Source organism: Symsagittifera roscoffensis, chromosome 8 (assembly GCF_963678635.1).
Source record: "Symsagittifera roscoffensis chromosome 8, txSymRosc1.1, whole genome shotgun sequence".
In the NCBI taxonomy this organism is placed as follows: Eukaryota; Metazoa; Xenacoelomorpha; order Acoela; family Convolutidae; genus Symsagittifera; species Symsagittifera roscoffensis.
Window position 1 is genome coordinate 2,008,443 of NC_087069.1, and position 17,635 is coordinate 2,026,077.

Genomic DNA, 17,635 nt, shown 5'->3' on the forward strand with positions numbered 1-17,635 from the left:
ATGAAGGACACCTAGGGCTAAGCTAAAGCTGAGTTTTTTCTGCTAAAAGCAGATCGCGGCCGGTAGAGTAGACAAGATTCCCAAAATCCAGTGTCTCGATTGAAAACGCCAATTTTCGAATAGATTTAAAAAAAAAGGTCGAACGTTCAAAATTTCTATTTGTCTGAACGCCATAATTTTTTCTCTGAAAGAAACTTGGCGTAGCAAATTATAAACGTAAGCTTCCAAAATTCTTTTCAGCCGAACCTTTGATATCGAATTTGGCAGTATAGCAATCGAAAAAAAAGGGTAATTAAATCAGAAAACTGATCATTCAGAGAGTCATAGTTTAAACTCTTAAAATTGATCGCAGCCGCTTATGCAGAAGAGGTTAACCAAATATGTTATTGCGATTGAACCCAAAAATCTAGGTTTGGTAGACTAGTTCTCGAGAGTCAAAAAGTTTCAAAAATCGGTAGAAAAATTTGGGTAACCGAGGGCCATAATTTTTTGTGCCAAAAAAAATTGGCTTAGTTGCGTATGCAAAGGAGCGTCTCACAATCCGTGATTTTAATTCAACCCAAAGGCTCAGATAGCGGGTATTTTTTTGGTTAAAATCACAAAATTTAGAAAAAAACTCAAAAAATCAAAAACTGATCCGAGGACCATAACTTTTTATGTGAAAAAAAATGCGAATCGCCGCTTATCCAGGGGAGAGGAGCTTCTTACAATCCGACGTCTCCATTGAGTCCAAAACCTCAAATTTAGCAGGTTGGGTTACGAGAAAAAGATTCGGAAAACGGTCAAAAAACTTGACTGTTCCGAGGGCCATAAACTTATGAGTAAAAAATAGCTTTATCGCTTATAGAGGTGAGCTTCCAAAATTGTTCCTTTACATTGAAACCAATATCATTAGAAAAAAAAACTCTCAAAAAACAAAAAAAAATCATTTTTCGAGGACGATAACTTTTTGTGTAAAGAAACTGCGAATGGCCACTAACGCAGTGGAGCTTCTTACTACCCATTATAAGTTTGAGAGGTTAGTTTTTGAGAAAATTTGGAAAAGATTCAATAAAGGTCGAACAAATCAAAGTTTGATATTCCCAGGGCCATCATTTAATTTTATTTAAAAAATGGGCATTACCGCTTACGCGCTTACGGAGGACAGCTTCTTAAACACTTTCAATTCAATGAAACCAAAATCTCAGCTTGTAAAGGTGTATCTTGAGAAAACAAAAAATCAAAAAAATTCGGTCAAATAATCCCCGCACCGACTTTGTCGAAGGCTGTAGACAGAGGGGTAAAGCAAAAAGAGAACAGGTGAGAAGGCAGGGACACAAGAATGGAGGCAGTCTTTCTATGGATACCTCTTCTGTTGAAAATCGGTAGACTTAAAATTTTTGAAAGCGTCAAAAGAAAACGAAATAAGAAAACATACACTTTCATAATACCCGTTTTTATCAAACAAAAATTCCAGGCAAACATATCAAGCAATACACTTGAAATTCAAATTAGCAACTGAACTAATTTTAAAGCAGAAATAAGGCCGAAAACCTTTGAGCAGACACTAGTTGAGCAGGAAAAAAATGATTGTTTCAAAAAAACTTCGAATAGTTTCAAGCCTTCCTTTCAACTACCCTGTAGTTATTAGTACCCAGCAGGTCGTTATAACTGAATTTTCTTGAAACTGAGCATGTCAGCTGAAAATCATGTCAAGAGCATTGAGCAAGTTAAGTGATTCAACTGATTTTGTTAAACTCGTTGACCAGAAAAAAGTCTTTCCGATTTAATAACGCTCGCTAATCGCAAGCGTGACAAAATGAGTCGGTTAACTCACAATTAAAAAAAATTCGAATACGAAAGATCGTTCAAAACTTGTTGCAAGGAGAGGTAAGAGAGACATTAAAACAAAAAAAAATTAGCAAATAAATTTTGGTGTAAAGGGACGTTTTATCTGAAGAGGATACACTAAGAGCAGAAATAATTATCTGCTGCAAATGCACTATCAGCCAACATTCGCAAACAACACATTTCGAATGTTCACCGTCTACCGACAAATTCGCCAAGAGGTTAGCCGATTATTGCCAATTTAAGAGACGTCTAGCAAAAACTGAAAACACTAACTGAAAAATCTAGTAGTTTTTGAAGATCTCAGCAGGCCAAGAACTAAAATCATCAACATCATTTCAGATTCTCATTTCAATGGTGTTTTTGGGAAATCCATGAGCTCAGCTGGCTCGTAATCATAACTCTGGTGCTTCTTTTTCAAGCAAATCTTTTACAATCGTTTCTTCTAATGTTCCATCATTAAAAAACACCATGAAGATTTTGAAGCACTTCTTTTTAGTCTCGAGTCTCCGGCTAGCGTCATATGTTTAGTGTTATATGTCTTAGTGCTAGAGATAACTCAGAACTACTAAAATAAGAAGCTTACAATAGCTTATCACTAAAAACAGGTCTAATCGTGATGGGGACACAATGATACAAATTGTGAAAAATATCAAGCTTGTAAGAAAGCTTGAAACCAGCTTTAGCGAAAAAAAATTGATATTATTATTGAAAATTCAGGTAATCTAGTTGTTCTGCTTGTTTACTACACTTCACCGGGGATAAACTACCTTTCACAGAATATCTTATTGAAAAGCTGGAGAAACTAAATTCAGACTTTCGAAAATCATAAAATTATAGATGGAGACTTCAACATTGATACTTTAGAAAGCAATCAGTTAACGCAGCGGTATGTGAAGATTACAGCTAACGAATTTGAACTTATGAAATCGAAACCAACTAGATTTAATGATAAATCCCCTGCAAGTACTGACCCTTCCATTTTCCGTAATTTGAACAGCCCAACTTTCGAATTTCTTAACAATGAGTGCTTCTTCGATCACTATCCCGTTACTTTGCGCGAAATCTTCGAAAACAAAGATACGATTAAACGCAAACAAATCGCGTCATGTCCTTTCTAATGATCAAAAACTGAAAAATTTCCAGCTTCAATTTAAACCTAAATTTGAATCGTCAGGGCTAGTAACATATGACGAGATCAATTAATCATAAAAATTATTTCAAAACTGTTTAAGGGAAACATTAGATGATTCTGCACCTCTACGCGAGGTCCGCCAAAAGACAAGAAGTAATGCTCAATGGTTCCAGAAAAGCCTGAAAAACTCAATAATCAAGTGAAACTCTTTATTAAAAACTTGGAAAGCTGATCCTGACAACTTATTGAAAAAGACATTTTCTTCAGGAAAGAAAGAAGATAGAAAATAGATAAGAACAACTAAACGTGACTACTATCATAATAAAATAAAGAAAGGTATTCAGGACTTGGGACAGGTTTTACGTTACTAAATGAAATACAAGGGAACAATTCCCTCAGAGTAAACACTACACTAGTCACCAATGGAATGATTAAGCTGCCACTGCTGAGCAGCAGAGGTGCCACCAAGATAAACACTACTTACAGCGAGTTTTTTCAAAATGGTTCGTAAAATAACCTTACACTCGCTAGGTTGCTGTTGTATATTCTGCTCCATTCTATTTCAGTTTTTGTTCAAACCAATTCACCAAGTGAAAGAACTGTGGCGTAGGGTGTTTTTCTGAGTCTGACTACCTGAATGAAAGCTCGCAGGAATCTAGTTAGTTATCACATTTAAAACCCTTCAGTTGTGATTCCGATTCCAAAAATAAAACTTTTAAAAAACTGGTCTGAACATTTTCGGACACACTTTTATATATAAAACTTTGATAAATAATACTTTTACTCTCGGTTTTTGCAATTAATACCCTAATTAAGTCGCGGTTTGCTGAAAAAAATGACGATTTTTTAAACATTTTTGAACTCCTTTCCCCTTTGCAATTGTGGTTGCAACAATCTACGCTACTTGTTTTTATTCAGAAATTATATCTTTGAATTTACGAATCAATTGAGCAATTTTATCTTTTCACTCAAGAACAATAAGTCGACTTTACTTGCATCATTTTTAGTGATTTTTTACTCTGAAACTATTTGAGTTTTAAAATGGTTTTTTTGTATTCAACACTTGATGGAGAATCTGACGCATGATTTCATATCATTCCAACTATTTTCAGTTATTTTCAATAAACATGTACCTTTTGAGCTATCCAACCCACCAGGGGGGAATTGGAGGAGACTGTTGAATTAATCCCAATCTACCTCATATTTATTAAAAAGGACGAAATTTGTTGTAGCGACATGATATGATCACAGACACTGCTTGAACAACTTTGCACGAATAACCGAGAGCATGGACTTAAATTGAATCAACAATACAATTATGGCGGTACAATATTTTATTCGCACTAAAAGTTGATGAGAATCTCTATAATTTAGAAAAGGCCATGACAGGTCACATGGTTTCCTTAGTAGGTTAATCTAGTCACAACTATAACTCTAAAGCTTATATTCTAAAATTATAATTAATCAACTACAAAACTCTAGAACGATAACCAGTGATAAGTTTACCAAAACCCTTCCGTCATAATTGTAACAGTGAAAATAAATGACATTCAAATCAGAGAAGTTTTGTCGGTCTGTCAGTTGAAAAAAAGTTTCTAGTGGTTAGTATTTTACTTTGTATTGCTTAGTAATCAATCGCTCGTTCGACATTTGGGTGCTCATTTTTATGCTGATATCTACGTCGCCCACGACCTCCATTCTCGATCCCCCGAATTGGCTGCTGCCTTAAATTAGCAGTGGCCCTCGCCCACTCTTCATTGAACTGACTTGCTTCCGATTCATCCATGTTGATAAAGTTCTGCCGCTCGTCCCGTTCATTGGTCCGTCGGTTCATCGCTCTTTCGACAACATGGCCGCGTTCGTTCAGATGATGTCCAATTGCCATTTTGTTCAAACCTGACTCCGTGTCACGTACCGTTTTCCTCGTTTCCTTCACGCCACCGGGCCCCTGTCTAGTCGAAGAGGTGGCTTCGAAATACTTCGGTTCTCCCTGACCGCCTGCATTGCTGAAACTCATCACGCTCGAATAGGAATAGGACTGCCCGTTCTGACCTACATGTTGCTGCAATTGACTCATATCCGGCATCATAGGTCCAGCTGTAAACCCTCTGGACATTTCCTGCATCATCCGATTCATATGAGCAAAAGGATCCATAAACATATCACTTTGTCTGGCCAAAGAATGGTTTCCCCTCTGCTGTCCAGTCTGTCTCATATCTGGTGGTCCTTCTAGAGCGCCAAAAGGACTGCCATGATAGTTGCCAAATGGTTGAAAGAACGGATCGTTGTTTATGTTAGCGAAATTATTGCCCCACATATTTTTCTACCGAAAACAAATGGAAACATCACTATCATGATGACTAGCTCGTAACGCACCTCCGGTGCCTCGAATTTTTATCAACTCTAGAAACAACCACATATTTGGGAAATAAGATCTATATCTTTTGAGTGAACTTTGACAGCAGCCAACCATAGGGTTCGTGATACAATTTTTTCATAGTTTTATTAATACAAATTTTGAAAACTCATAAAACTTGTGCAGTTTTAAATTAATTTATTGAAAAAATTTAAATCAACAAAGAAACGTCACATCCCGGAAACTATCAGCAATTGATCAGTCGCATTTGGAATCAAATTTTGTGACATTCGACTAGAATTGTGCCAGCCGGTCATTTTTGGAAGTTTGACCTTGAGGAACACGAAATACGTAATTTTGGGAGGAAATTTAATTTTTCAAAATTTCGAATGGAGCCTGTCATGGTCAACTTTCTCGCGAAAACTGAAAATCTCAGAAAAAGAAGATCAGAACATACGATTTACAATCGCGGGAAAGTACCTAAAAAGCAGCGGGATATTGCTCTTCGCAATTTCCAGATACAAAATAAACGCGAGTAGAGCCGTCTTATCCTGAAATAGGAGAAGAAACGATTGCGAAAAAAAGAACACAATTATTCGAGCTGAACTAGAGTGAATCCTCAGTGGAAAGGTGGACAGCTGGGGTGTCCCAATGGTTCAGACCAAAACTTCATTACTAGAGTCAAAACTTATTTCCCTTATTGAAACTAATTAGTATTAAACTTCTCAAGTTATCATACTTATTTCTCGAGTTGCTCATTAATTTAGTTATGTGACATTCGACCAGAATGTGAAAAATGCAATCTATGCAGACTTCGAATTTTTAGCAGTAAGCCTTCCGGATTGATGATTATTAAGAATTAAGAACGTTATTGGAACGATTGGCCAAACGGTGAGGGCTGGAATATTCTGGTATTTTAAAATTTCAAAAATTCGAACTATGACGTCATATTTCTGAGAAACGTCAGAAACGGCCATTTTGACTAAAACGAGAAAGAAAAAGAGAACAACATTAGCTGCGCTAACAACAACTACGAAATTGAGATCGGAAAACGACAACGAGTTACAGAGTAACAGAGAACACTCCGAGTTGCAACTATTGTGCTGCTACAATAGTTGCAAGGCCGTTGCGAACAACGGTGAAGGGTGAGAGACGGCCTTCCGGATTAAGAGAAAATCAGGATTAGCGAGCTTGATCCAGCGGATTCATCAATCCGGAAGGGTAAAGAAACTGAAACTTTTAACCTGTTACATAAACTTTTAGCTTCCTGTCATGTCCTGACTTGAATTTAATTAATATCTAGATTCATTTTGATAAGGATGAGAAGCTAGGAGTTGGGGGAAAGGTGTGCCATTCTGCCAGATGACACAGCACAACCTTCCGGCGACGTAAAAAAGAACGACTAAAGGCCTTATTGACGAAAAAGTATTGCGAAGGAGGGTCGGAATATTCTAGAATTTTCATTTTTAAAATTTCGATTGGAAGAAGAATATTTCTCAGAAATACGAAAAACGGCCATTTTGACTGAAAAAGTGACGAAATTGAGAACAACGACAGATATAGTGAAAAACAGTCGTGCAAGAGACGGAAAATACGGAGCCCCTTATCGTGGCAACAACACACGATAAGGACCTTAGCAGTGTATATTGGTGGAGAAGGAGGCTTGAGTGGGGGAAGAAATATACCACGGAACCCTCCCGGGACACAAATTGGAAGAGATAAGAGCGTTATCTCAGGAATATTACGGGAGCGGAGGCTTGGTCCCCCAGAGACTGTTTATGTGAAGGGACTGTATAGAACTAACTTTGTAGCTACCTGAATGTCATAGATCTCTTAATTAACACCGTTATTGTTTGATATTTCAGAATATGAGTAGCTAGAAAGAGGAAAGGGTCAATCCATCTCCAATGGATTTAATATAGAACTGTCACACAAAAACATATTAAAATGGGTTGTTCGAGCCGTGTTTTTAATGACAATCATGAAGTCTGAGGATCCGAGACTCAGCTATGTGGTTGTGTTCGCATGTAAACGAAAGCTGATCAAAAGTCGTTTGACTGATGGCCTAAAAATGGTAACTTTTTACTTTGCCCTAGACAGACCAGAAAATCAACTGGCAAGGTCGAGACGGTGAAAAGCGAGTAGGATTAAGGTAACTGACGCCTGCCAGTCGTTAATAGGTACTTTTCCAACGCTCCGTCGCTGTGTAGTATTTGGGTGAATGTTACATAGACGTTTTTATGGCGCTCCTGGGTGGGCCTGTCAAAGGCATAAGACCATCATGATCAGCAAGCGTTTCAGCGACGAACCCTCCGCTCCGGGCGTATGCCCGAGTTGGAGGCCTTAATGACCGTTATTGTACTAGCGGGAAGGTGCGTACCCTCCGTCCAGTACAATTTAGCTTTTTGACTTGGTTAACACCGAAAGTTCCGGTGGCCGGAGGGTTAGGTGGGAAGTCATGAACCCGCTTGTCCCGAGGTCCCGGGACCAAAAACAATTAAAGAGAAAGCGTAAAACCAAACAAAAATAGTGTATAACCAACAAAAAACCAAAACAAATTTATTTGAAAACAAAAAAGTACAAAAAACAGTAAAAAATCCAAAAAAGACCAAAAACAGTAAAAAATGTAAAGTGACAGTTTATATGTTATTTCCGGACGAGATGTGATCTGACCTTCCTATTTATTGTTGTTTCAGATTGATTTATATCGTTTCTGATAGAAAGATTGTGTGTTTTGGTGAAGGGTTGGATACCCTCCCTCGAGTGTAATTTGAGTGTTTAAGCACGTTAATGGTGATTTTGCCGGTGGCCGGAGGGTAGAGTGGCAAGCTGATCAACGTGTTCCACACTCAACAGGGGGGACATCAGGGACAACATCCGCAACGTCTGTTGGGTATCGTTGAAGCAATTTTAGTATCGTTTGGGTACTATTTCATTAAAACTTAAGTGGTGGGGGGCACGATTGGCGCGGTCCGATTGTACCCTCCATCGATTACAAATTTCCGAGTTAAGGGTCTTAATTCGGGTATTTTGGTGCAAAGGAGGGTATAGTACTATTCATTAACGACTATTAATAGGTTATTATCCTTATTACATATTACTTATCTATTTAGACCCAAAAAAAAACACCCAATTTTGTCGAAAATCATCGATTTTCGATCAAACTGTAGAACAACAAAAAGCTATTATATAGGGAGTAGCTACGTAGTTCGATCCCCCTAACTAAAGAAACCGCGTGAGAAAAGACTCAGTAGAAGTTGGAAAAAACCAAAATTTTTCGGTCAAAATTTCGATAATTTTCTGAATTTTGTCAATCTGTTTTGGGGATCGAGTTTTTGAGTTTTTAGAGTTAGAGCAATAAAATTTTTTGCGTTAGGAGCGTGCTAGCATAACGTGCTCGGTTACTAGAGAAATTCTTGAGTAACCCTCCGATCAGCTCCGTAGATAGAGCTAACGACTTAAGGATCGGAAAAAGAAGGAATCGGAGGGTCTAAATTTGATAGTTATTGACCAAACTTTTGTCTCCAAACCAATTTTGATCCGGTTTTTTGCACTATTCCAGTGCCGTACAGGGCTACTACGCTCGTTTCAATTATTTTTAGGCACTTTCGATAGGAATTGCGGAAAAAATTTTTCAGAACCTATATAGGTGGTGAAAAAAGGCCACTTGGACAAACACGTTTTTGGCAATTTCTCAAAGACTAGTCATCCGATCGGGATAATTTTGGTACCATAAGTCAAAATTTTGGATCACTTTTCCGGAACGCAACCGTTTTTGGGTTGATAATCTCGGAAAAGAAAATTTTTTTAGAATTTGTTGGTTCGGAGGGTCCAAATTACAGGCAACCCTCCGAGCGGCAGAAAATTTTGTCAAAACATCTTTTTATTCAACTGGGAAGGTTGACCGTGTCAGCCAACCTAGTTTTAAGTCAGGTAGACCTCTTTTGGAGACTTTGTTGCAGTAACATAACCTTTTTTCTTGATTTTTGAGAAACCCTCCGAGGCAACCCTCTGGAGTCAGCTAAGGCCCTTAGCAACCCTCCTTAGTGTAAAATTTCCACGAGGTTATCCAAAGAAGTTAAGACAGCCCCCCTGATAGAGAATTTAGCTTGTTTTGACGCTTCCTGAAGTCAATTGAAGGCCCTTCTGAGTGAAGCTCAGAAATTTGAAAATTTTGGAGGTACCCTCCGAAGTAACCCTCCGGAGCATATTAAGCATCTTATTGACCCTCCTTAGTAAATAAAGGGGGACCCTCCAAAGTGACTTGGGTGATTAAGGTACTCTCCGAAGTAGGTTAAGTGTCCTAACAACCCTCCGAAGTAACCCTCCGGAGTGTCTTAAACCTTCTAAACAACCCAAAGTTAGAAACTTGAGGAAATCTTCTGTGGCAATTTGGGAAAAGGAAAATATCCATTTAATTTAAATCATATTAGGATATAAGGCGCGCTTATTAAGATCATAAGAGCCCATTTTGACCCGGAAATTTGTGATCAACTTTGGATTCTAGATCGGGTGTATCAGAATTACCCGAACAGAATTTTTTTTTATTGTGATTTTGGTTGTGTGGTTGCCTTGAGCTACTTAATAGGAAAGTTCGGGCAATCCAGGAACGAATAAAGGAATACCTCGGTGAGTGTATTAGGCAAATACACACTCACTTGAGAAGAAAAGTTGTTCCCTACTCTCGTGCACTTGGAGCAGTCCGGGTGTGGGAGAGCTTTTTCATAGACTTTGGAAATTTTCGATCAGAGGTTGCCTTGAGCCATTTAATAGGACAGCTCGGGCAATCACAGGGCACCTAAAAGAAGACCTCGGTGGGTGTATTAAGCAAATACACACCCACTTGAGAAGACTGTGTCCTGGGCTTTGTTCTTTCGGATCGTTCCGATTGAGGGAAGTCTTTTTCTTTAAGACTAAGTTTTATTGATCTGTTTCTGAGTCATCACTGCTTTTATCAAAGATTGTTTAATTTTAACAAAGCAGTGACTTGATAAATTGTGTGGCGATAAATTGATACTGACAAAAGGTCGCTGTCACCTGTAGGATATTCTTATCTGATTATCTATTGTGTTTGGTGTGTTGATTATATCTGGTGAAAATTTTGTGATACTGTTATAATATACGACAGGGTTGAGCTAGCATTATATCAATACTGAGCAGGCCCTGTGTGTGTGTAACTCTAACGGAGTCACTAATATTGTCATTGAGAAATCTAAGAGACGCTCTTGATACTTACGAGATCGAGGAGGCAGCGTTAAGTAATTTAACTTGAATTTGTTTGCGGTACGTGTGCATCGCCATTAAATCATACGAAAATTGTTTTTGTAACAAAGCATGCAGCGCAGGGACTCGTTAGGATCGACTACTAAGATTCCCAGGCTGAGTAAGGGCAGCACGCGAAAATTTAAAACTAGGCGTAGCCAGTGATCGTTTAGCAGCGCCTCCGAAGTGTTTGCCGAAAACGAATCGACTAAAGGTCAACCTGATCTTTCAGTGAGCGAAATGAGATTGAGGAGCGAGAAAAACCTCGATGGCGATCAAAGGCGGAGCGCCGAAACCGGAACCGCAAGCGAAACGCTTGTGGACCCCTTTGACCAGGAAGAACAGACGCTCATTCGACCCGACTTTGAGCCGAGCGAGGACCTCGAGCGGGAGGAAGTCGAGAGGACGGAGGAGACCTCGGAGCGTTCCGAGGTCGAGCCACGAGAGGAAGTCTTATTCAAGGGAATGTCCAAATCGGAGACCAAGAGTCACAGGTGGAGGGGAGAATACTCACATTCGGCTGGTGCCCACTCATCCCTGGCCAAGCAGAGCAAAAATGCAATGATGTCGAGTATAAGCCCGAGTGAAGAACAACCGGGTTCGAAGGCCAAGAAGAGTTGGAAGTCATTGTACGACGAGCGCATGGCGTCACTACCAACTGTAGGTTTAACTTCCAGTTATGACTACCCGGAGACATCCCATCCGGATGTGAACTTCACACCGTGCCCAAGGAACGATAGGAACGGGAAGGCGTTATCAGCCTCGCCGACCAGGCCCATGTCAGATGGGATAACAATGGGAGCGTCATCAACCTTCGACAGATTAATGACATCCATGAGCAAGCAAAAAGGCGGTGCGTCATCAAGCACCAGGCTGCAGCCGCAGTTGACCTCATCTACTCTGGGACTAACCCCGTCAATTGGGGCCACTGGCGACATAAGTGACATGTTCGCTGGCGTAATGAATGGTCTGGATGAACTGAGACGGGACATGACTAAAAGAATAGATCAGGTTGATGAGAGAGCTCACAAGGGTCAAGAGAATCTGAGAGATGAACTAATGCACGTGAAGTCGCAGGCGAGGGTTGATCAAGCTCAGTTGATTCGCAACACCGATCAATGCCTGGCGGAGAGCCTGGCACAGGCAAACAAGGAGTCATACAAAAGAGAGGCTAGGATGACCAGAGAGATCGAACGATTGTTGAACGATCATGATAGTACCTACGCCCACACGATGACTAGCCTGGAGAAGAGATTAGATGCAAAGTCTGACTTGATGATGCGGAAGCTTGACGCGATCCTGAATGGGAGTAGTTGGCAGGAGCATTTCAACCCAAGGGAGCGCTCACGCCATGCGAATGTTGGAGATGGTACGGGCAGCAATGCCAGAGCCCAGCAAGGCTCGAGAACGAACTAGAAACAAGGAGCGGCCAAGGGCAGCCCCGCAGAGGCCCGGCTGGACGAATCCAGTCCCGCCGGAGGCAGATGCCACCCCGGAGACAAGGTGTTGCCAACCGTGCCACAAGTCAGTTCAGTACCAGATCTGACTACAGTCTCACAGGACACAACGATGTATGCCTCGATGTTTGAGCCTCTGAACAGATCTCTCGAAACAATCATCACCAAGCTCTCGAAGTCAACCGAGAGAGGAGAGAGGTCAAGAAGGACACTGAAAAAGCCGAAGTCATATAAAGACGAGTCAGACGGCTGCATTGATACTTGGATAGAGGTGATGAAGTTACACTTTGAGGAAGAGAAACAAGAGTGCAGCGCGCTGACGAGCAACCTGGAGGGTACTGCATTAAGTTGTGTAATGGCGAAAAGAGCCAATGAGAGAGACAGCGCTCGCAAGGTATTCGACATCCTGCAAAATCGTTTCGGCTCTGGAGTACAAGGGCACCAGGCTATGGTGAAGTTCGAGAAGAGGCGTCAAAGAGATGAAGAATCAATAGATAAATTCTTGGACGACCTTGAATTGCTCAGGAGGAGAAGCAACCCGGATGAGAGAATATTCGAGCGAAACTTGGCGATTGCTTCGAAGTTCATGGATGGAGTAAGGAGTGAGGAGTTGAAGACGATGTTGGCCACTCACTTCACCCTGTCGCTTGACCAGGTACCCACGCCTGACGACTTGCGTATGAAGTCACGCGAGTATTTACTTATAAAACCGAGGGCGCAAAACCGTTACAGCAATTATGGCAACTATAGCGGGACAAACACTGGTGCGAATTCCAGTTGGTACAAACCTCGCGATGACATGGACAAGAGGAGGTCGTGTGCGAATTGTGGCTCGATGGACCTTCACGTTTCTGCGTGTTCTGCATACAAACAGAACATGAAGGCCGTAGGCTACTTTCTCGAGGACGCCGACGCGACCGACGAGGATCATGAAGAGTACGTCAGGGGGCTCATCATGAAATATGGTCCGAGGTGTTTCTTCTGTAATTTGGAGGGACACTTCAAGTCGGATTGTACTCAATTTTGGGACGCAGTAGCGGACGCGAAACATCCCCAACACGAAGAGGCGCTTTCGGGTGTCAAGGCCAGTCGAGCACGTCTGATGAACGAGGCTGAATCTCGGAGAAAGGAGACGACACCGAGCACCTTCACGACCAAAAAGGTTAAGACATGGCCTGACGAGGTGGTAGCCTCGAACCTCGAAGCAGAGTCGTCTAGCCCACTCAAGGTGGATTACGGCCTGGCGGCAAGGACAGCGCTGCAGAATGTCAAACAGGACCTAGCCACGAAAGAAGTGGAGCAATGGGTAAGGTCGGAGCTGGAGAGCACAGATCTTCGGGAAAGTTTTAATGTTCTGGGTAAAACGACAAAAGCAGAAGACAAAGAGGAACCCACGAAACAGGGACTAAAACTGAACGTTATATCTGGTAAGACTTTCGGCATGACGAAGGCGGGGACCAAAATAATGTCCATCATCTCAGTCGCAGGGCACCAGGTGGTCAAGAACTTGAGTGAACCATCCGAGATTACACTAGTCCACCTGGACATCTATGCCGACTACCTGAAGGAGAAGGATCCCAAACTGGACTCCAGGGCAGTGCGAGCGCTGCTCACAACGGGAGGTCCGAGGCTGATGAAAGTGGACGGACATTATATCGATGTCCATGGCCCTTACCCGATCCTGGTGAATGTAGATGGCATCAATATCTACACGAAAGCTCACATAACTGATGCGAACGATCAGGTTGGCCGGATATACATTGGTCAAGAGGAGCTGAAGGTTAGACGAATCGGACACAACGCGATGCTCGAACAAGATGCGGTTTCATATTGGTTGCGAGGCCGATCTGGCCGCACACGTTCTGGACGTGCAAGGCAGACAACTTTCAGTAAAGGGACTGCTAGACACGGGAGCAGTGGTTAGTGTCATTCCAGTCAAAACTTGGACCGACATGGGTTTCGAAAGGTCGGATCTCATACCGACAAACATCAGGTTGGCAGCTGCCAATCAGGGAGCGATCTATGTCACCGGACGAACCCCAATCATTTCACTGCAGCTCGGAGGAAGACATCTTTGGATGAGCTTCCTAGTAGTGGAGAATTTGGACGAATCCGATCAGTTCATCTTAGGAACGGATTTCGTTCGCAACTTTGACGTCACGATCGATCTCAATGACGGGTTGATTAGGATCAAGGATCCTGAGAGAAAGTATGAAAAAAGACCCCTTAATAAGATCTTAATTAATCAGGCCAAGGTGCCGATTTTTCTGGATCGAAAAGTTAGATTAAAACCAAACCAAGCCGTAGTAGCGACGTTTAGGATGAGGAACTTGAATGAACTCAGCAATGACAGACAGGTGTGTCTGGTACCAAATCCAAACAGTAAAAGCTCGGCTATTTTAGGAAGAAGCTTCTCACTCTCTCAGAACGGACTGTGTGTGAGTGTGTTATTGAACACAGAAGCAACAACAGTGACAATACAGAGGGGAAAGAAACTTGGCTACGCTTTGCCTCTGAACACAGACTTTCAGTGTGTGGAGAACTTGAAAAAATTTGATGTAACTAAATGTCCATTGCATGCGAGCCAAGAATGTATATGAAAAGAGTGAATGAATTGAAATCTTCTAGGAAATTGATTTCAATGAAGTCGGAAACAGATGATGGGCTGTCTAGTTGTTCCAACTTCCCTGAGAGACCGACGGAGGCAGAGTTAGCAGCGAATAAACCTGTCCTACCTGAGATAGAACATCTGAAGGGTAAAATATCAGACAAGGAACTAGATTCGCTCAGAGCGGTGCTAAATCGGAACGCAGACGTTTTTTCGAAACATAAGGCTGACATAGGTTGTTGCAATTTTGTAGAGCACGAGATTGAGATAGAAGACGGCTCGGTACCTCATAGGGAAGGGGCGAGAAGAATGACCCCAAACAAGTCAGAAGCGTGTAGGAAGGAAATCGAGATGTTAATGGAGTACGACATGATCGAGTCGTCGAAGTCCCCATGGGCTTGTGGCGTGGTCATGGCGAAAAAGAAAGGGGGACAACTCAGATTTTGTTGTGATTTCCGTTATCTGAACGCAGTGACTATAAAGGACGCATACCCGATTCCCCGCATCGATGAGAGCTTGTCCAAGCTGGGAGACGCGAAGTTCTTCACGACGTTGGATCTGGGCTCTGCATTCTGGCAAGTGCCACTTAGAAAGCAAGATCGAGAGAAAACAGGCTTCGCGTGTGAGCTGGGATTGTTCCAGTGGAAGAGGATGCCATTCGGATTGTGCAATGCGACGGCCACATTCCAGCGACTGATGGCCCAGGCACTCACGAGCGTCACTAAGAAATACGGGAATCTCATTATGTGTTATGTCGATGATGTCGTGATTGCAACACCAACCTTAGAAGACCACATAGAGAGGTTGGAGGAGGTGTTTTCTTGCATGAAGCAGGCGGGTCTGAAATGCAAACCCTCTAAGTGTGAAATCCTCAGGGATTCCATAAAGTATCTGGGCCGCCTGGTTGACAAACATGGAGTGAGACCAGATCCCGAAGCGGGTTGAAGCGGTGCTGACCTGGAAGGCACCTAAAACAGATACACAGCTGATGAGTTTTCTGGGATTCGCAAATTATTATCGAGAGTTCATCAAGGGGTATGCTGACAAAATATACTCCATGCAGAGGTTGATGAGAAACAAGGGCAAAACGTTCACCTGGACTGATGAGGCACAAGTTTCATTTGAAAACATCAAGCGTGAACTTTGCAAGGCACCGGTCCTCGGCATGCCAACAGAGAAGGGGATGTTCGTGCTGGACACGGATGCATCAGTGGTTGCGATATCGGGCATACTTCACCAGGAGCAGGAGTGGAACGGGAGAACGGTTCTTCGTCCGATAGCCTACGGGAGTAAAGTCCTGAGTGATACTGAAATGAAGTACGGCGCACCAAAAGCGGAGATGTTTCGTGGAAAAATACAGGGCCTACTTGGGGAGTGCTCCCTTCAAGTTACGTGTGGATAATCGAGCCCTCGCCTGGCTGAAAACCTTTTCGATGGACCAAAGCTACATTGGTCGTTGGATCGTGCGCCTGGATGGATACCACATGATCATAGAGCACCGTACTCGTGACAGGCACCAGAACGCAGATAGCCTCAGTAAAAAGACAGAATTTTATGAGCGCCTCGAGGAGAGACAGGCTAACCAATCAGAGATCAAAGACGGGTTTACCTTTCTGGACAAAGAAACCTACGACAAGCTGCCACTTACTAGGTGGTTAGACAAGTCAGGACATCCTATACCTGGACACCCAGACCTTCCAGTGGAGACGGCCGCGGAGATAAAGCTTTTAGCCGGAGGCGAGCCCGTTACGTTGGATCTGCTAGTCCGATCCAACTTGGTACAGCAAGAACTAACCAGGCTGGGTATAAACAGCATGGCTCTATTGAACAGGACGGTGAACGTGGCGCCGGACGTCATGGGAAAACTCCGTGACTTGTTGGACAGGGAAGTGGATAGGCATGATCGTGAATGGATGGAGACCATGCAGCGGTTGACTGTCACTGAGAGAACAGAGAAGAGGCCAGTTTCCATTCGCAGCCGAGGCGTTGAACGGGATTGCAGGTCGATTGTCAACCAGCTGGTGAGCTCGATGCCGAAGGAGGTCTTGTTGAGAACTTCGTTCACTGAATATGGAACACTGAATCAGAACCAAACTACTGAGGAAGTCAGGATCAGGTCGAAATCTAGCTTCACGAGGAGAGTGCACTTCACGGATGCAAAAGAGGAATACGAGCCGAGCCCAAATTGTTCGTCCGTGGACGAGACAATGTCTGGGGAGCATCGACCGGAGGAACATCCAGCCTGGATTTTAACATCTTCAGTGATCTTGAGAATAATGCAGATACGTTGGAGGCGACTGAGCCAGCGGATGAAGGCACCTCGACACTGGAGCTTCAGTCAGCCTTTATGGAAATGAAACGGAATTTGCCGGAGAGCAGCTCTCCTGGCAATTCAAGAAATAACGACCAGAGAATCCTCATGGAATCACCTCGGAGGAGAAGAATAGAGGCCTCAGCCAGAGTACCTTTCTCAAGGACGACTCGTCTGAGGAGTCAGACACCGTTGAGCCCGTGCAGGACGACTTGTCCGGGGAGAGGTTGACTAGAACACCTAGGGGCAAAATTTTGTCCGGGGAGTCGGGTTCAAAGCGACCGATGGACAGAGTTTTGTCCGGGGAGTCGAGAAACATCTCAAACAACTTGGAATATGATGTTGGAGAATCAGTCGACTCAAGTGTTGACTCGGGACCTCAGTCCTGGGACAACACGTCTGAAACAACTTCCAATTCCGATATGTCAGAGATCGCAATCCACTCCTTATTGGTAGACTGGAAGCAGCGTGGGCTGGACCGAGAAACACATCAGGATCCAGACAGGGACAGATACACCTCAGATGAAGAGGGCACTGTGGTAGATAATGCCGCAGACGAGCTCGAGCTGATAGCAGTTTCGAAACGCCCAACCAGATTGCTGCCACATGGTACGGTCGTCCGTACCAATCTGGAACCATCTGTGCAGGAAGCGACGCCTTTGAAAAAGATATGGTGTGT

General features: G+C 42.9%; 2 protein-coding genes across 4 annotated transcripts in view; one reads left to right on the forward strand and one right to left on the reverse strand.

Moving 5' to 3' along the window:
- The window catches only part of LOC134853034 (uncharacterized), a 273,968-nt gene that overhangs the window by 173,985 nt on the left and 82,348 nt on the right, over positions 1-17,635 (forward strand). The window lies entirely within an intron of this gene.
- Positions 4,587-5,279, reverse strand: LOC134853212 (myeloid leukemia factor 2-like). Its single transcript, XM_063869172.1, has one exon. The coding sequence runs from the start codon at positions 5,277-5,279 to the stop codon at positions 4,587-4,589; it is 693 nt and encodes a 230-aa protein (XP_063725242.1).